A 20,291-nucleotide genomic window follows, 5' to 3' on the forward strand; every position below is an offset into this window, starting at 1 on the left:
CTGATGAGCTATCACGTACTGTCAGCTCAAAGGCAGCTTATGAAGTGGACTGAAAATGAAAAATAAAATAGTACCTTCGAGCGTTGCTCGAATTCCTGGACAATGGAGTAAACATTGTCTACACCGTGTACGTCAAAGATCAAACTGACCAGCCCACTGACATCGCTGCAGTTTTGCGAAGCAGTTGCACAGGTTGTTATTGAAATGGTTTGAGCTGAGAGCGGGCGGAGCACGTCTTGAGCAGATATGCCGACGCATAAGAATGTGCGCAAGAGAAGAAGCTCCCACGCATCTAATTACAAAAGCACCCGCTCGAAAGAGGCGCACGTATTGTTGCAATTAAAAGCTCAAAAACCGCGTATTTGCCTGCTCCAACATTTTCAATGTTGACTTGTGCTTCGTTACCCCAAGAAATTGCTTCAGCGAGTTTTCCGGTGGAAGCAACTGAGAAGCCCACATAAATCTTCGACTCACTTAAAGTACATAGGGACACATATGTCCCGGAGAATATCATATAAGCTATCAGAAATATATTTTCGAAAAGCTTTTCATTATTATTTCGAAAGCCCAAATAAAGAAGAAATACAATACATCGATAATTTTCCGGCTCATTGGCTTATGTACTTTAGGCGGTTGAACATGGATGCGTATATTCAGTGGCCACCCGGCTAAATATGAGCAGAATCCGTTCCAAACTGCATCAAGGACAACTGTGGTCGCAAGAGGGGCTACTGCGGCAACACGATTCTCTGTCGCCACAAAAGAGACGAACTCGTCGCTATGGCAGAACCCGAGGCCATACAAGAGGAGCTCATACCTATATTCAAGAGAACTAGATTTTGCATGAGAGGTCTTCAGTGCATGCTATAGAAAATGTTTTTCGGGCAAGAAAAATCAAGAAACAACGAAGGAGTTGTAGCAGGGCTATATGTTAAAAATAGGAGGGACATACTTTTGCTCAGAAAATCATCATCATCATCATCATCATCATCCTATTTTATATCCACTGCAGGACGAAGGCCTCTCTCTGCGATCTCCAATTACCCCTGTCCTGCGCCAACCGCTTCCAACTAGCGGCCGCAAATTTCCTAATTTCATCACCCCACCTATTCTTCTGATGTCCTAGACTGCGCTTCCCTTCTCTTGGCACTCATTGTGTAACCCTAATCGTCCACCGGTTATCTAACCTGCGCATTACCTGACCTGCCCAGATCCATTCTTTTCTTTCTCTTAATGTCAACTAGAATACCGGCTATACCCGTTTGCTCTCTGATCCAAACCGCTCTCTTTCTGTCTTTTAACATTATACCTAGCAGTCTTCGTTCCATCACTCTTTGCGCGATCCTTAACTTGTTCTCAAGCTTCTTTGTCAGTCTCCAAGTCTCTGCCCCATATGTCAGCACTAGTAAAATGCACTGATTGTACACCTTCTTTCTCAATGATAATGGTAAGCTTCCAGTCAGGAGCTGCCAATGTCTGCCGTATGGGCTCCAACCCATCTTTATTCTTCTGTAGATTGCCTTCTCATGATCAGGGTACCCTGTGAGTAACTGACTGAGGTAAACTTACTCCTTCACAGACTCTAGAGGCTGACGGGCGATTGTGAACTCTTGTTCCCTTACCTGGCTATTGATCATCATCTCTGTCATCTGCATATTAATCGTCAATCCCACTCTTGTACTCTCTCTGTTACGGTCCTCAATAATTTCTTGTAACTCATTTCTACTGTTGCCGAAAAGAATAACGTCATCTGCAATGCAAAGGTTGCTGAGATATTTGCCGTCGATCCTTACTCCTAAGCCTTTCCTGTTTAATAGCTTGAATATTTCTTCCAAGCACGCAGTGAATAGCATTGGAGAGATTAAGACTCCTTGTCTGACCTCTGTCTTCATAGGTATCTTCCTACTTTTCTTTTGGATAATTAAAGTAGCTGTGGAATCTCTGTAGATACTTTCCAAGATATTTACGTAAGCGTCCTGCACTCCTTGATTACGTAATGCCTCTATGACTACTGGTGTCTCTAGAGAATCAGATGCCGTTTCGTAATCTATGAAAGCCAGCCATATAGAGAGGCTGATTGTACTCTGTGGATTTCTCGATTAGCGGATTGATGACATGGATGTGATCCATTGTACAGAATCCCTTCCTGAAACCTGCCTGTTCCCTTGGTTGAATAAAGTCCAGTGTTACCCTTATTCTATTGGAGAATATCTTGGTGAATATTTGATATAATACTAAAAGTAAGCTAATGGGCCTATAATTTTTCAGTTCTTTAATGTCTCTCTCTTTGTGGATTAGTACAATGTTTGCATTCTTCCAGTTTTCTGAGACCCTTGAAGTTGACAGACACTTCCAATATAAAGCCGCCAGATTTTCAATCATTATGTCTCCTCCATCTTTGATTAAGTCGACTGTTATTCTATCTTCTCCTGCCGCTTTCCCCCGTTTCATGTCTTGCAAGGTCCTTCTGACCTCATCGCTAGTTATAGGAGGAGTCTCTGCAATCTGTTCATTACTGCTTCGAATGGAGGTATAGTGACTGCTTTGGATACTGTACAGGTCAGTACAAAATTCCTCTGCTGCATTTACTATATCTTCGAGATTGCTGATGATATTACCCTGCTTATCTTTTGGTGCATACATCTTGGTTTGTCTTATGCCAAGTTTCCTTCTCACTGATTTCAAGCTGCGTCCATTTTTTACGATTTCCTTAGTCTTTCTCACGTAATATTTAGAATATCCCTTATTTTCATCATGTTGATCAGTTTTGAGAGTTCCGCGAATGATTTCTTATTTCTTGAGTAGGACACTTTCATTCGTTGTCGCTTTTTTCTTAGGTCCTTTGCTTGCCTACTGCCTACTTGCCTACTGAAAGCTTGCCTACTGATCGCCTTGGTGCCTTGCCTCCCACTTCAATTGCTGTCTCTGAAGCTAGCCTAGTTACGGTTTCATTCATTACGTCTATGTCATCTTCATCTATCTGTTCTAAGGCTGCACATTTGTTTGCAAGTACCAGCCTGAATTTGTCTGCCTGTACCCTTACTGCATCTAGGTTGGCCTGTTTCTTCTTGACCAATTTTACTCTTTCTCTCTTCAAATTGAGGTGAATCCTAGCCCTCACTAACCTTTGATCCCTGCCCTTTACCCTACCTAAAACGTCTACATCCTGCACTATGCTGCGACCAGCAGAAAGTATGAAATCAATTTCATTTCTTCTTTCATCATTAGGGCTTTTCCAGGTCCACTTTCTGTTGCTATGCTTTCTTGAGAAGGTTTTCGTTATTTGCTGCTTATTATTTTCTTCGAATTCTACCAGCATCTCTCCTCTAGCGTTCCTGGAATCTACGCTGTAGTTGCCAATTGCTTGTTTACCAGTCTGCTTTTCCCCACTTTTGCATTCAAGTGGCCCATTACTACTGTATACTGAGTTGGCACATCTCTGATCGCTAATTCAACATCTTCATAAAACTAATCTACTTCATCATCATCGTGAGTGGATATTGGAGCGGAGGCTGGTTCTACATTTATTCTATACCTCTCATGAAGTTTGATTACAACTACTGCTACCCTCTCACTAATGCTGTAGAATTCGACAATGTTGCACGCTATGTCCTTATGGATTAGGAATCCCACCCCGCATTGCTTCTTTTCTGGGAGACCTCTATAGCAGAGGACATGGCCACTAGCCAGCGCTGTATAAGCCTCTCCAGTTCTTCTGATCTCACTAAGGCCGATGATATCCCAAATAATGTCTGACAGTTCCTCAAAGAGTCCTGCTAAGCTAGCCTCACTCGACAGAGTTCGAGTGTTAAAAGTTGACACGTTCAGTTTCCATTGGCGTGAGGAAAAAAAAATGCGCGGGAAATACTTTTGCTCAGACAAAAATAAAATTCTATAAATAAGAAATATTTTGTCATCCTTCTGAAATGGTCGCACCTATACGCTAGACCAAGCCTCAAAGTTAATTCAGGAGATTCCAGATGTCAAAAAAAAAAAAACGCCAGCGTCAGCTTACTAGTTCTAGCGCCGAATAAGTAATGTTTGTTAGTGGCACTACGAGTCATTACGGTTGTAGTGCATCAACTACTAACTAGCGAATGCCCCACGAATATTTTAACTCATAAGCTTTTGAGGGTGCAAGAAAAAGAAGAAAAAAATTCCCGGATGCAAACACAAGCCAACTGAACTAAATTATTGAAAGCATAGTCTCATACACTTTTCAACGCCTTAGTTTAGCAATTTATATCTTGCTAAGGATCTGCAAAAAGGGGCCCAGGAGGTCGGGCTGGGCGAATATTCGAATATTTGAATACGAATCGAATGCTGCACACAAGCTATAAGTGCTCGTATTCAAAAAGAAACTGTTGGAATAATGAGAAACTGACCAAATATTTCGCAACAACCGAAATGTTAAAGTCTGAATACTGCCGGTTAAACAATGAATCGCAAATTATCGGAAGTGAGACGACATAAATTTTGAAAACAATGCTGCAATAAAATGGGCAATGCAAGCTTTCTCTTTGCTTTCGCGGTGGAAGCTTTCATGACAATCTATGATTCTTGCTTCTAGCCTTGTCATTTAGTGTTTTTGTCAGTCCAGTCATGTAGGACTTTCAATTCTTACGCTACAACTTGTGATGTATTCTTTGCAATGGGCCTTTTTGCATGTGCCTATGCCACACATGTCCTTTAGCAGCTCTTCTTCTTTATGTTTTCCTCTTTTCACTACTGCTGATCGTTTTTCGGCAATCATTTTAGCGTTTTCGGAGAGCTAGTGACACAGCAGCCATTCTTTCTTGGATAGCTAGTTTGCAACCAGTCTATAAAGTTCTTACGAGGCTATTCGTGCAGTTTTATTGCAATGACAATCACTGATCTTTTATTAAAAGCTGATGCCTCGTCCTCGATAGTTAGCTGTGTTTCTTGGACTGATTAGCACAGGTGTGACTTTTAATTTTTTTGAAATAAATATTCTTGCTGTAAATATATGCGTCGATTTTTGAGTACTTGATATTCGCTTCGATATTGACTATTCGTATGCGATTCATATTCGAAAAAAAATATATATTCACCAACCTCTACTAAGGAGCGAATTAAAGCTGAACACATCTCTAGTATCGACAACGGGCTCTTATAGAGGGCCAAGAAAGGAAATCTGCAAAAGTGCCCCCCGCCATCGATTGGCTAACATTTTTTTTCCTTTCCAAATGAAAGTTGCCGCGTTCCGATGAACACCGCCATACAGCTTCCGGTGAAGTGTGTGCCCGCGCAGTTTAGCGCCTTTCCGTGTGCGCCAGGGACCCTGGAAACAGTCTGCGATTTAAAATTAATTGGCTCAGACACCGTCTGCATTCAATCCTTCAATGTGAAGTGGGTTCTGTGAAGTCTTGCAAGTGAGGGAAATATAAAACCTACGTACAATGAGCATCTGGAATGTGCCATGGTACATTCCTCCCGGTAAGGGCTTAGATTTTATCATAATGAAAGAGGCAATAAATGATAGCTTGGACACATTTGCATTGAGCCCTTTTCCGTTCCACTTGACTCGGTGGACACTGACGGGTAGCGCCTGCGGTTCAAGGTGTTGTCTTTATTATGTGTAGAAGAGCTACAAGATGTGTTTTATAGGCTTGTATTGAAAATTTTACTTCTTCCCGAGATCAGAAAATTTAGACAATTGCAACTGTTCAAGTTGCGAACGCAGTAATCAAGGGGATAGAAAAACGTAGAGAAGATGAGCGATAGTAGTATATATAAAGTGAAACATTTTGTCTACCTACTTCGTGGTAGTATATTGTCACGTGGTAGTGACGGTGAAGAAAGAACACAGTAGCAGTACTGTGAAAGACAAAACTAGCTTTTATTGGGCGAACCTGTGCCCACAAAACAGGCTACACTTAAAGCACAACGATAGCGGCGAACACAGTCGGCGATCGTCGAAAATCTGATCAGCGGCTCAAGCGCGTCGCCTTTTATAGAACAGTCGTCGAATGTTCCAGATTAACTGATGGGACCCGCGTGTCTTCCACAAAGTTCTACACCATTCGTGTCACGCGATGAAATCTGATAACACAAGGTTCGGCGACAACAGACACGCGGATAGAAGCGTCGATAACTTTCCAGAAACGTCGGATACATGCAGGCGCGTCCCTCGCTGTGCGATTACAGTTGTTAAACGGCGAAACGTCGTTGCCCGATAAAGATAAGTACACGTGTCATTACCCCCCTCTTAAAAAGCATCGACCCGATGCTGCAAACAAACGAAAGTAACAAAGAAAAGCACTCGTAGCAAAGAAAACAACAAACTAAGGAAGTTCATCAGCGTCCGTAAAATGGTTTAAGGTGCACCACGTGGACCACTTCAGATCGTGCGCGGCGCCGCTGTGAGTGCGAAATGCCGTCTGGCACGACCTCATAGTCTAGTGCGCCAATACGTCGGATGACCTTGTAGGGTCCGAAATAGCGTCGCAGCAGCTTCTCACTGAGTCCTCGCCGGCGTATCGGGGTCCATACCCAAACACGGTCGCCGGGCTGGTACTCGACGAAGCGTCGTCGGAGGTTGTAGTATCGGCTGTCGGTCCTCTGTTGGTCCTTGATCCGCAGGCGGGCGAGCTGTCGGGCTTCTTCGGCGCGCTGGAGATAGCTAGCGACGTCAACATTCTCTTCGTCAATGACGTGGGGCAGCATGGCATCGAGCGTCGTCGTCGGGTTCCTGCCGTACACCAGCTTAAACGGCGTGATCTGTGTTGTTTCTTGCACCGCCGTGTTGTAAGCGAAGGTTACATACGGCAGGACCGTGTCCCACGTCTTGTGCTCAACGTCGACGTACATCGCTAGCATGTCGGCGAGGGTCTTATTCAGGCGCTCCGTGAGACCATTCGTTTGCGGATGGTAGGCAGTTGTCCTCCTGTGGCTTGTCTGGCTATATTGCAGAATGGCTTGGGTGAGCTCTGCTGTAAAAGCCGTTCCTCTGTCGGTGATGAGGACTTTTGGGGCGCCATGTCGCAGCAGGATGTTCTCGACGAAAAATTTCGCCACCTCGGCTGCGCTGCCTTTCGGTAGAGCTTTTGTTTCAGCGAAGCGGGTGAGATAGTCCGTCGCCACGACGATCCACTTATTCCCGGATGTTGACGTCGGAAACGGCCCCAACAAATCCATCCCAATCTGCTCGAATGGTCGACGAGGAGGTTCGATCGGTTGTAGTAACCCTGCTGGCCTTGTCGGTGGTGTCTTGCGTCGTTGACAGTCTCGGCATGTCTTGACGTAACGGGCGACGTCGGCGGTCAGACGCGGCCAGTAATACCTTTCCTGTATTCTCGACAGCGTGCGGGAGAATCCGAGGTACCCAGCAACTCCACCAGATGTCACGTGGTAGTGACGGTGAAGAAAGAACACAGTAGCAGTACTGTGAAAGACAAAACTAGCTTTTATTGGGCGAACCTGTGCCCACAAAAGAGGCTACACTTAAAGCACAACGATAGCGGCGAACACAGTCGGCGATCGTCGAAAATCTGATCAGCAGCTCAAGCGCGTCGCCTTTTATAGATCAGTCGTCGAATGTTCCAGATTAACTGATGGGACCCGCGTGTCTTCCACAAAGTTCTACACCATTCGTGTCACGCGATGAAATCTGATAACACAAGGTTCGGCGACAACAGACACGCGGATAGAAGCGTCGATAACTTTCCAGAAACGTCGGATACATGCAGGCGCGTCCGTCGATGTGCGATTACAGTTGTTAAGCGGCGAAATGTGGTTGCCCGATAAAGATAAGTACACGTGTACCACGTGTACTTATTTGCTTTATTTCCCAGCAGTTTCGGTGGTGGATTGGCTGACGTTCGTCAGGGGTTACAGGCAAGTGAAGACGTCCGGTTAGTCGCCGAAGCAGCAACATTTTAATACTGTACAACATAGCAGTCATTTGTCCGAAGACGCGGACGTTACTATCACGAGAAATCGAAACACATATTCAGATTTTATTTATTTATTTGATACTGTCAGCCCCGTTCTTGGGGTCATTACAGGGAGGGTGATGTGTCAAGAATAAATGATACATAATTTTCTTTCTATGCAACATACAAATTCACTGGCGCTCTTGGTAGTTAACAGCAACAACGAGAAAAAAAGGAGCAATGAACAGTAGTTATAGAAAGAAAAGTCAACAACAGATAATTAACGACAGTTTACTAATTAACTTCTAAATAATTACTTTACTTCACATACTGCAATTTACGAATTGTAGCCGGTCAGAGTGCGAGATGTATCCACTTGAAAAGAATTTCCAGGATGATACCAGTTTCGAGATATTATTTCCCAAAGTTGGGAGCGCTATACATTGGCGTTCCAGTTACATTTGTGCTTCAATAACTAAATTTGCGTTTTGTCGAAAAGTAAGTTGAGCAACTGTGCATTTTTACGGCCAAGTTTAATGGCGCACATCTACGAACTGGCATCATTTTGGAAATTCATCCCAAGTGCATCCCAATTCATCCTTTGCAAACTCACCGGCTACAATTCGTAAATTCCAATATGTGCCGTAATGTAATTAAGTAGTGAAAGAGTGAAGTTCCGGTAATTAGTAGATTATTTGTTTCGATTTCTCGTGGAAGTAATGTCTGCCTCTCCGACTAATCCAGGTGAAGAGATAGAATTAAGCTATTTGAAATAGGCGATTTTTAAAAAAAATTCTCCAAGCCTAAAAATGACCACAAGTACATTACATTTGTTATATGTGAAAAGAAGCCGCCGCTGCCTGCCCAAAAGCGCCTACATTTCGTTAATTTCATGTATTAAAAAGAAGAAAAACAACTAATAAGGAAAGGTTCCCTTACATGGACAGTCATCAGGGATGTCTACTGCCAATTTTTCTCTGCATCCTGAAGAAAGCCTGAGAAATATGAAAAAAAAAGGCCCGTTACATTGCAGTGGTCTCAAACGTGCCACGTATGAACGCACAGGGCATTTAACCTGCTGTGCTGCGTGGTCTGCTTATGGATATCACGAACCACCGCGCGGGAAACACCAGAAACTCATCACTGGCGTTAATCGCACTGCCGACGCCTGCGTCACCGTCCTGTTGTTTTCTAGGTAGCTGCAAGACAGGCTAAAATTGGTACGCAGCCCGCTTAAGAGCGCTGCAATCGCGATGCCCAATCGGCCATGCCCCCGCGCACTTTTCTTTTTCATATTTCGCACACCTTTTTTTTTTAGGACACACACACACACGGAGGATTACGTAACAAATAGTAAGGTATAAGCTGCTGAATTAGATGTTTCCTAGAACATCTGTAGAAATTCTTGATTTGAAATTTTGGCCTATATATAATACGGCCGAAGTTGGTTAGTTAATGTTGATTAAATATGTAGTTAAGCACAACACAAAATATAATGTAACTTGTTTCATGCAATAGAAACCAGCACATATTTGGTCACGGCATCCTAAGTGCTTGGGTTTATTTTTAAATCTTAGTTGTCTGGGACACCATGTACACTCGTGCTTCCTTCCTATCAAATGTCTTTCCCTGTTTCCTTTAAAAGCCAACAGCAAAAAATCTTGAACCGCATAAAAAGCCTAGTTTCAGATAGTTTAGATATAGAGCAGCCACCACGCAAGCGTTTATGTTTTAAATGAACGAGTGGATGCGTCAGGAAAAGTTGGGTTATAGACAGACGTTTTTTGATACCGAAACCGAAGAAAATGCAGCCATTACAAGCGCATATTTGAACTTTTTGACGTTACTGAGGAATAACCATCATTAAGTCATTATATAGTAAGGATCCGTCGGCTAAGCGCATGAACATCTAAAGGCTGCATATATTCGGAACTATACGTGGCCATTGCACTTAACTGTGTTAAAATGCTTTCGCAAGTATACTCTTGCACTCCCTGCATGTCATACTGGCGTGCACTGAGCCCATTTGCTTAGGAATATAATTTACTTTTCACAAGGGGCCCCTATGCATAGGCTGTCTCAAACTTTTTTTGCTGTGCACCGTATGCTAGTTACCAGGGAATCTAACGCGGCATGCGCGATTGCCGATAGGCGAATTACACGATACATTTTCGCGTGCATGCGCACATCCTTTTCTCCTTCTGGAAGGAGATGGCCCAGCTAAACTCGGCACAAGTATTTCAGCTTGTTTGGCTCATGTCTGTAGAGTAGATGCGGCGAGAACACAGACAGGCCGCCCGTCCACAGGTGCGAATGGGGGAAAACGCTCCCTTCCACGGTAACTGCGCGAACGGAGCGGCGGTGGCGGCACGATCGCGGGCGGACCGGCAGCGCGGGAACTTCCGCGCGCATCTTCTCTCCTTTTCTCCACGTGGGTTCAAACTCCGAAGGAGCGGTGGACGTGGGAGTCACGTGGTAGCGGGCTCTCCCGATTTCTCTCCCCTTCGGGACGAGTCGCGGCGGGCGCGGGTGCGCTTGTGGGACAGTCGTCCCAGGCGCTACCCAAAGCGCCGGCGGCAGCGATCCGGCGCGCGAGCTAACGGCCCGGACGGGAAGAGAGCCCAGGGAACGATGCGTACCGCGCGCGTTTCGCACCGCGCGTCATCGCGGCGAGCGATGCCACCAGCTGGACAGTAAGGTAAAACGGTCTACTGGACGTTTCTGAAATGGAAGTCGTTCAGTATTACGAGCTGACCAGTTTCAATGACAGCCTGGGAGACAGCGTTGACAACTCGAGCGTGCTACAGGTGAGCGTTGTCATCGCGGCGAACGTAAGCGAAGACGTGGACCCGGCTGCCAACGGCTCTGGAGCTCTGAGCAGCGTCAGCAGCAGCGGCAGCAGCCTGTACGAGGTTCCGGTGGACATAGTCGTGCTACTGTCTTTCTGCTACGGACTGGTCTCTCTGGTGTCCATACTGGGAAACGTGCTCGTCCTGTGGATCGTGGCGTCGTCGCGGCGTATGCAGACCATCACAAACCTGTTCATCGCCAACCTGGCCGTTGCCGACGTCATCATCGGCGTCTTCTCGATCCCGTTTCAATTTCAGGCCGCACTGTTGCAGCGCTGGGCGCTTCCGTACTTCATGTGCGCCTTCTGCCCCTACGTCCAGGTGGTCTCGGTGAACGTGTCCGTGTTCACCCTCACGGCCATCGCGGTCGAGCGCTACCGGGCCATCACGTCGCCACTCAAGGCACGCTTCTGCTCCAAGGCGACAGCCAAGCTGCTCGTTCTCTTCATTTGGCTCTCGTCGCTGGTCGTGGCGAGCCCCAACGCGCTGGCCCTGCGCGTGGTGCTCGTGGTCGACAAGCTGAGCGGCCTGCGCGAGCGGCCCTTCTGTGCCAACGTGGGCATGCGGCCGTTCACCTGGAAGGCCTACAACCACGCCCTCGTCTGCGCTCAGTACTTCTTGCCCCTGAGCGTCATCTGTTTCACGTACGGGAAGATCTGGAAGAAGCTCCGCCAGTCCAAGGCGCCCGGCAACATGGAGACAGTCCGCGACGCCAACATCGTGCGCAATAAAAACAAGGTGAGCTCCTTCGGCCTCGTAAAAAAAAATATATTCACGTCAGAATTCCCAATTACTTACCCTTATGCAATAATAATAGGCAGTTCTACACCGTGTGCTGTCGGAAGCTTGGGTGTATTTCAGGGTGCTGAGGAGGGCGATCAGGCTCAAGAGACGGGGTAATCCTTGATTTCTTTTTAACTTCCTGCGATTATTCCTTTGCCTGGCAGCTAAGTGACGAGAAAGTGGTTACTGTCCCCCACAACCTACCTCCAAGCACTTCCAGCAGCCCTGATTGTCGTAACGGCTGCTCACACCTTGCGGCAATGTGTACGAATTGGTAATGTGTACGGTAATGTGTACGGTAATGTGTACGAATAAAGTGAGTTTGCTCTGCTTGCGCAGCGTTTGTTTGCGAAGCGTTTCGGACGCATAGCGACTCACTCTCTCCGAGGGCTACTTTTGTTAATAAGCTTTCAGAATTATGCATTTCATTCTATGGAACAGGAGGGCATGTAGAAGCGCAAGCGAAGGTCCTGATTGAAACGGAGAACGATATAGGCAAAATGTTTTTTACAGCGCGCTCTTGGATTGCGTCACTTCTTGCACTGCCAGAAACAAGCCATAGCTGTTTGATCTCTACAGCTTGGTTTTGAATACCACTTGCAGTACTAGAGGAGTAAGTGAGCCAATATCGATATCGAAGACGACGAAGTGTGGCGACGGGTCGGATGGGCTCCACATCTGCTCCGCACAGAAGCTACATTTTCGGCGAAATCACCTCCGCATCCAGATTCTACGTAATCATCGTGTGCCTGAAGTCAGCCCGAGCACATCAACACCAAACTTGAGGGTGTAAGTGCTATATTTTGCATTTTACGGCCACATCAAGTTTCGAAGCGGGGCCGCCCCGCTAAACCTACTTCGCTAGTGGCGAGGCCTAGCAAAGGCTTCGGCCGCCGCACCGCTGCAGATGGCGAACGCGCTGCTCAATGCCGACGCCGACAAAGCCCACCAATCGTCTACCGGGGCCCCGGAGGACGAGGACATGGAAATTCGCGAATCCCAAGGACTTCTTCCGGCCGCTGAGGAGAGCAAAGAAGACAATGAGCCTTGGATCAATGTTACCAGTCGTGCCCGTCGCCGTCGGCTGCAGACACTCTCGACCACGCCCCAACTTTCCCGAACGCCACCGAAGCCCGTTCTCCGCCACAGCCGACCGGCGATGCGCAAGCCCCGACAACCCCCCCTTCCTGCCGATGATTACAAGTTGTCGGTTCGTCCACGGAACGGCCTGCAGCTCAACAAGGTGAGCCCAGGGAAGTTGGTGGACGCCATCACAAACGCCGCAAAGCTGCAAATCGGCTCCACCGGATTCAAAGTACGCATCGACGAAGACCAAAACATCCTTGTTCTGAGCACTGCCTCAGAAGCTACGGCCTCGGCACTAAGCAAGATGCAAAAAATTACAATTGATGCAACAACATATGATATTGCATCATACGGAATTTCCCCCGATAACTCTTGCAAAGGGGTAATACACAACATCGATCACGACACCACGCCCGAAATGTTACTTAAACGGATTGAATCTCCCGGATACGAGGCGCTAACATGTAGAAGACTGGGAAACACAGCCACCATGGTGATCATATTCTTGGGAAAAACAGTGCCATATTACATCGAATTTTCCGGCCTTCTTCTGCGGTGCTACCTCTACAAGAGAACCGTGCCACATTGCCGAACCTGCAACGAGACAGGCCACAGAGAGGACGTCTGCCCGCGGCCCCCCGCCACACCCAAGTGCAGAGAGTGCGGCACTTCGCTAGCAACGGAGCAGCACGAGTGCCACCCTCGGTGCTCTCTGTGCGGCGGGGATCACCCGACAGCAGCGAAAGCCTGCCCCAACAGGTTCCTGCCGCCCGTCAACCGCCGGAAACCGCAGCAGACCCCGAGAGCAGGCTCCTCGTCTCCGAGGCCGCGTGGCGAGCACTCAGCATCCCGCAAGTCGCGGTCCCCGAAACGACGCGGAGCTGTCCAGGGGAGGAGCAGTTCCAGGCCGCGTTCCGGTTCCAGGCGTAGGAGCTCATCGCGACGACGGACGCCATCCCATGGCAGGACCTCGAGCCGTGGTCGTTCCGCAAGCGGCAGGAGGGGAAGCAAGGGAGCAGCGCAGGTCACGCAGCAGGTGAGCTGGGCACAGGTTGTTTCTCCCAAAGCTCGTCCCCCCCCTGTTGACACAGAGCTGGCACAGGCACATGCCCAGATTAGGCGTCTCACTGAAGAAAACGCAAAACTCAAATCAGAAATCACTAGCGTACACGCAGAATTCGTAGCACTTAAAGATGAATTACTTGGAAGAAATAGCACTACCCATACACAAAACACTTCAACCCCACCCCCGGAGAAGCGGAAACGGGAAGAACAGCCAGCTCACAAAGTCGCTTCAAACCCGACACCGCAACGAGCAACCGCGCAGCCCACTGCACCGCAGGGAGTCATACCCGTCCAATATGCCACTCTCCAGAAGGTAGAAGAGGTAGTAGCAAAAGCTATTCAGAGCCTTCAGACATCCCTACAAGCTACCATGCAGCAACAACTCACAGCTATACAACAGTCAGCGGCACAACAACAACAATACGCAACTCAACAACAACACTCTAAGACTCAGTTGGCGGAACGCATCATGAGGCTAGAGGAACGCATACTAGCACTGGAAGCTCGTCAGAGCCGGCGCCCCAAGAAAACAGCTCATCAGACCCTACCAGAATTGCCAGATTCTCTGGGCTCCCCTGAACCCCATCTTGTGCACGCATCACCACCCCTTGATAACCAAGATGGCTCCGCCTCAACATATATGCAGTAAGCGCGGGGGCTCCTCAGGCGAAACCACGGTGTGGCAGTGGAATTGCCGGGGCTACAAGAACAAGTATGGATCACTGATACAATATATCGCTACATCAACAAGACCACCCGAAATCATCGCACTGCAAGAAACGAACACACACGTCCGCCTACCCGGATACGTCACTTATGGCACCGATACAGGCAGCAGCCTTCACACCCTGGTCAGTAAGAAGCTAGTGGCCGTTCAACACCATCTCCAGCAATCCGACCCGCTTGCCATTCTGCTCGAAATTATCCCACAGGCAACAAAGAAGAAGACTCCCATGTTTGTTCTAAACGTCTACTGTCGGCCGAAAAGCGCGCCATCGGTCCTCAAACTGGTTTTGGAGCAAGCCACGCACGCAGCACGCAACCATCCGCTTCTAATTGTGGGCGACTTCAATGCAGCCCACCCCCTCTGGGGTTATACGTACACCAACCCCAGGGGAAACATGCTTCACAAAGTTATGGAGGACATGGATCTCACACTCGTCACCGATCCAAAGAATAGCACGAGGCTCGGCACAAATGTTCAAAGAGACACGAACCCCGACTTAACCCTCACCAGAAATATCCCCCAAGCTTGCTGGACCAATCTGGAGGAGTACCTAGGCAGCGACCACGCGCTGCTAGCCACCACTCTCCATGGGCTCGAATACAAAGCCAGGATAGGCACGGCTCGCCTCACGGATTGGACCAAGCTGCGGGAGATAAGAGAAGAAAGAGCTGCGAACGAACAGAGCCAACAGCTTCAGTCAATTAAGGACTGGATCACTCAGCTTCAGAAGGATGTGAAGGCGCACACCAAAATGCTTGAAACATCCACCACCACTCCAAGCATCGACGCTCGCTTGCTCCACATTTGGGAAGCCCGGCGTAGCCTGCTGAAGCGTTGGAAAAGGCAAAGATTAAATCGCAAGCTCAAGAGGCGAATAGCACTACTCACACAAGAGGCTGCGGAATACGCTACCACACTATGCCGAGAGAATTGGCTATCCCTCTGCGACAGCTTGAGAGGAAGACTGAGTACTTCCAAGACGTGGAAGTTATTGAGGTATTTAATCAAAGGAAAAGCATATTTAGCGCCAGCAAACAAGGACGTAAGGAAGACGACAACACAATGCGCATTGTGCATTGTGTTGTCGTCTTCCTTACGTCCTTGTTTGCTGGCGCTAAATATGCTTTCAATTTACCAACACGCCCAACAAATGGCAATGCTACAATGTATTTAATCAACCCGGCCAGCAGCAAAACGGAATCCCACCACAATATGGCCCGAGTAATTCACCAATTTCCTGGAAATGATGCGGACCTCCTTTTGGCTCTCAAAGCCCAGTACTTCCCCACACAGCCATCGGAGCCTCTGCCACCCTACACCGGCACCCCTAACGAGCTCCTAGATGAGGACATTCATCTACATGAGGTAACAGCGGCGATAATGGGCTTGAGACGCCACACAGCCCCGGGAATGGACCAAATTACCAATAAGGCACTCGTAAATCTTGACAGCCCCTCGCTACTAGAGCTTACCGCTCATCTTAATGAAGTATGGAGGAAAGGAAACCTTCCCGAGGACTGGAAAATAGCCGAGGTTCGTCTGATACCGAAGCCAGGCAAGCCACCAGCCATTGAGAACCTACGACCGATCTCCCTCACTTCGTGTGTAGGAAAGCTCCTAGAGCACATCGTTCTCAATCGGTTACAACCATTCCTGGAGGACTCGGGGAAACTTCCAACAACGATGATAGGATTCCGTCCACACCTCTCAACTCAAGACATCCTACTTCAGCTGAAAGAGGAGGTGATTGTACCAGCGACACGCAACTCCCCCACGGCTATCCTCGCCTTAGATCTTAAAGGGGCGTTCGATAACGTCAAGCACACAGCAATCTTACAGAGGCTAAACGCGCTGGGCTGTGGGGCCAGGACGTACTCCTATATCAGAGATTTCCTCTCAGATAGAAAAGCCATCCTAAAGGTCGGGGACAAAGCCACAAACCCCTTCCTACTGGGCGGGCGCGGCACACCACAGGGCGCAGTGTTATCCCCTCTCCTTTTCAATATCGCCCTAATAGGCCTACCGCCGCTCCTCGATAACATCCCAGGGATCCGGCATGGCCTATATGCTGACGACATTACCATCTGGTCGTCCACAGGGTCAATCGGGGAAATGGAGAACCGCTTGCAGGAAGCTGCAGACGTGGTGAGCGACTATGCTAAGTCATGCGGGCTCAGCTGCGCCCCCCAAAAGTCGGAGCTACTCCTGATCTCACCGCGAAAGAAGCACAGATGCGACTCGCCCACTATCAACATACAGCTGGAGGGACACACCATCGTTCCGTCTCGGAGCGTAAAGATATTGGGAATGGTTTTCCAGTCGGATCGCACCAATACAATATTAATTCAAAAGCTTAAGACTACAACAGCCCAAGTTACGCACATGATCCGGCGAATAACAACCAAGACAAGAGGCATGGGGGAGGCGGACACGCTTCGGCTTGTCCAAGCCTTCGTCGTGTCTCGAATAACTTACGCTATTCCGTACGCACTACTCAACGAGACGGAACTCAAGAAAATCAACACAATGATCAGAAAGGCATATAAGCAGGCGATGGGTCTGCCAATCAGTACGTCCACAGAACGCCTACTACGACTAGGTGTGCACAACACGGCCGAGGAGCTGATCGAGGCACATTTATCCAGTCAGCGAACAAGGCTGGCGATTACGGAAGCAGGGAGGTCCATTCTCTTACGCCTGGGGCTCTCTGCCCCTATGAGCCATCCGCCGCCTCAGACTGTGAGCTTGCCCCATGCCATCCGGAGAAAAATCATCGTACGTCCTCTGCCTCGCAACATGCACCCAGTGCACCACGCAGAGCGAAGGGAGGCCCGCGCCCTGGCCATACACAAGCGATACGGAACTTTACCCTCTACAGCCTACACTGACGCGGCTTCTTACTCCAGACGCGCAGCCACAACAGCCACCGTAGTCGTCAACACAGAACATCGGAGCAGCATTTCGCTCACACGAAACAATCCCCTCCAAGCCGAGGAAGCGGCCATAGCCCTCGCTCTCTCCCAAACAGAGGTTGAAGTCATAGTGACCGACTCCCAACAGGCGTGCCGCAACTTTGCTAGCGGCAGAATTCATGCCACTACACTCCGGATCATCGATCAAAAGCCGCCAACGAGATCAGTCATGATCATCTGGGCGCCAGCTCATCAAGGCATTCCTGGCAACGAGGTCGCCAACCACGTGGCTCGAGATCTGACCCACCGAGCCGACGCCGAGGAATCTGAACCCGAGCGCATGCACCCTCTAGTCTCTTACCAAGACATCACACAACACTACAAGCTAACCCGCATAACATATGCACCCCCACACAAGTCACTACCTAGAGAGCAGGAGCGATTCCTCCGGGCTCTACAGGTCAATACATTCCCCCACCCAACCAGGAATCACCTCATAGACCCTACAAAATTCTCTCCGCAATGCCGCTTCTGCGCAGAGCCCGGGTCCCTCAGGCACATAGTAGGAGGTTGCAGAGCGGCACCATTAAATCATCCGAACCCTTACCCCACTAACGAGCTTTGGGAGAGAGCCTTGGCCAGCTCCGACCTCGAGGATCAGCAACAGCTGATTGCGAGGGCCCAGGACGCGGCCCGAGCTCAAGGCATTCTGGACTGAGGACGCCTCTCCCTAGCTGCTTCACCTAATAAAAATGTTTATTCTCTCTCTCTCGATATCGATTTATTTTTATGCAGACATTCAGATCTGGCCTGGACTACAGAACACACCTTTTTATTTTATTGCTTAATTGCTTCCATGTCCATTAATGGCAAAAGAATAGTAGCTTTCTTATTTACTGGGAAGTTATGCAGCCATTATTCCTATTTGTCCTGGCTGCCAATATGCTGAGAAGGTCCGGTAATTAACTTGGTTCAGTGACGCATATATCAGTAACACGCATGCAGAAAATTTTCTCTAATCGATATCGAAACTTTCTTATTTCACAATATTAACACATGTAACTTAGGCTTCAGGACACTTCAGATGAATCCCGCAAACTTGTTAAATTAAAATTGAGATTTTCTCAGTTTACTTTATCATCCCATTTTTCAAGCTTGCGAGGTATTTCATAGACTGTTCATATTTACCTGAAAAATTATTATTTCATGCGATGACTCTACCTTTGAAACAACGTCGCTTACAGAAAAATTTACTCACTTACGTTAAGGAAACATAAGAATATTATTGAACTTAATTTTAAATTTCTGGAAGCCCTTTCACTCCGGAGCTCAACGGTGAAGGGAAAGGTACTGAAAAATACTTTACATACCTATACTTGCAAATACTTACCCAAGCAATGTGAAATCACCACTTTTCGATCATTCGCGCAGTTTAGTGAAAATTTTTCGCTGTGACATTTTCACACAGCCGCATCATCCACCACTTTGAGGTCTAGTTTTCCGCTGTCACATATATAATTTTTGGTGCTGCTCTTCAACCACACACAAGAGCTAAGAGAAAAGTGCGGCATTACGTACGCCATTCGAAAGGTCGTCTGGGTGCACGCACCCTTCCAGTTCTCATAGTCACATTTTTATACATACTAGCATTCAAGGTTCCGGCCTACTGCTTGATTTCAACTCCTCTGACTGCATCTGCCTTTCTTAGATGCCCTTATCGACTAAGCTAAGCGCACGAGGAGAAATTCTTTGTTCATCTGTTATGTCGCGTACAATTGGAAGCTGTAAAATTTGTAGTACGATAATGTACCGTGGCCACGTTGCCGGGCAGTTACGGAAAAGCGTCCGGGGAACATATTACCTTCCACTTGATTCCCCTAAACGGAGACATTTCACCTTTTACAATGTGTACGCTGGTGAAGAAATTCGTTTTTGTGAGATTGTGATGCCTAAAAGTGGAATCATGAATAACGCGTAATGCGATAACTTATCGTGGTCATGTTGCCGGGAAGACACGGAAAAGTGTCCGGAGAACATATTACCTTCCACTTCGCTTCCGTAAACAGAGACATTTCACCTTTCACAATGTGCGCACTGGTGAAGAAATTAGTTTTTCTGAGATTGTGACGCCTAAATGTGAAGTCATGAATGACGCGCAATGCGACAATTTATCGTGATCATGTCGCCGGGCAGACATGGAAAAGTGTTCGGGAGCATTTTACTTCCCATTTCGCTCCCCTAAACGGAGCCATTTCACCTTTTACAATGTGTCCACTGGTGAAGAAATTCGTTTTTGTGAGATTGTGACGCCTAAAGGTGGAATAATGAATAACGCGTAATGCGATAATTTATCGTGGTCATGTTGCCGGGAAGACACGGAAAAGTGTCCGGAGAACATATTACCTTCCACTTCACTCCCGTAAACGGAGACATTTCACCTTTGACAATGTGCGCACTGGTGAAAAAATTCGTTTTTATCAGATTGTGACGCCTAAAAGTGGAATCGAATTACCGGCAGTGCGATAATTCATCGTAGTCATTGTGCCATGAAGACACGGAAAAGCATCCAGAAGCGTTTTAACTTCTACTTCGTTGCCATAAACGGAGCCAGTTCACCTTTCACAATGTGTGCACTGGTGAAAAAATTCGTTTTTTTTAGATTCTGAGGTCTGAAAGTGGAATTATAAATAACGCGTAGCACGATAATTTACCGTTGTCATGGTGCTGAGTGAAAAGGGAAAAATGTCTGGGATTATTCAGTTTAAATTTGGCTCTCGAAATGGAGACATTCCTGCTTTTAAACTGCGCGCACAAAAGAAGGCTTTCTCTGTTCGTAAATTATGACGTCTAGAAGTGGAAGCTGGAAATCGTACAGTGTGATAATTTACTGTGCACCTGGGTCAACAGGGAAAAGTGTCCTCGAACCTTTTAGGTTCTTTTCCTTCTCGTAAACGAGACATTTCTTTCTCTACAG

General features: G+C 47.7%; 2 protein-coding genes across 2 annotated transcripts in view; both read left to right on the forward strand.

Annotated features, from left to right (window-relative positions):
- Positions 1 to 10,216: 10,216 nt before the first annotated feature.
- Positions 10,217 to 20,291, forward strand: part of LOC135899343 (tachykinin-like peptides receptor 99D) — a 120,249-nt gene continuing 110,174 nt past the window's right edge. Inside the window, exon 1 of the mRNA XM_065428585.1 lies at positions 10,217 to 11,482. Coding sequence (XP_065284657.1) covers positions 10,622 to 11,482 — 861 coding nt within the window. The 5' untranslated portion in view covers positions 10,217 to 10,621. The remainder of the gene's footprint in view (positions 11,483 to 20,291) is intronic.
- LOC135899342 (serine/arginine repetitive matrix protein 1-like) lies at positions 12,170 to 15,399 on the forward strand. The gene is made up of 2 exons (XM_065428584.2): positions 12,170 to 12,316; positions 12,435 to 15,399. The coding sequence occupies exon 2, from the start codon at positions 12,435 to 12,437 to the stop codon at positions 14,325 to 14,327; it is 1,893 nt and encodes a 630-aa protein (XP_065284656.1). The 5' UTR covers positions 12,170 to 12,316; the 3' UTR covers positions 14,328 to 15,399.

Source organism: Dermacentor albipictus, chromosome 1 (genome assembly GCF_038994185.2).
Source record: "Dermacentor albipictus isolate Rhodes 1998 colony chromosome 1, USDA_Dalb.pri_finalv2, whole genome shotgun sequence".
Classification (NCBI taxonomy): Eukaryota; Metazoa; Arthropoda; class Arachnida; order Ixodida; family Ixodidae; genus Dermacentor; species Dermacentor albipictus.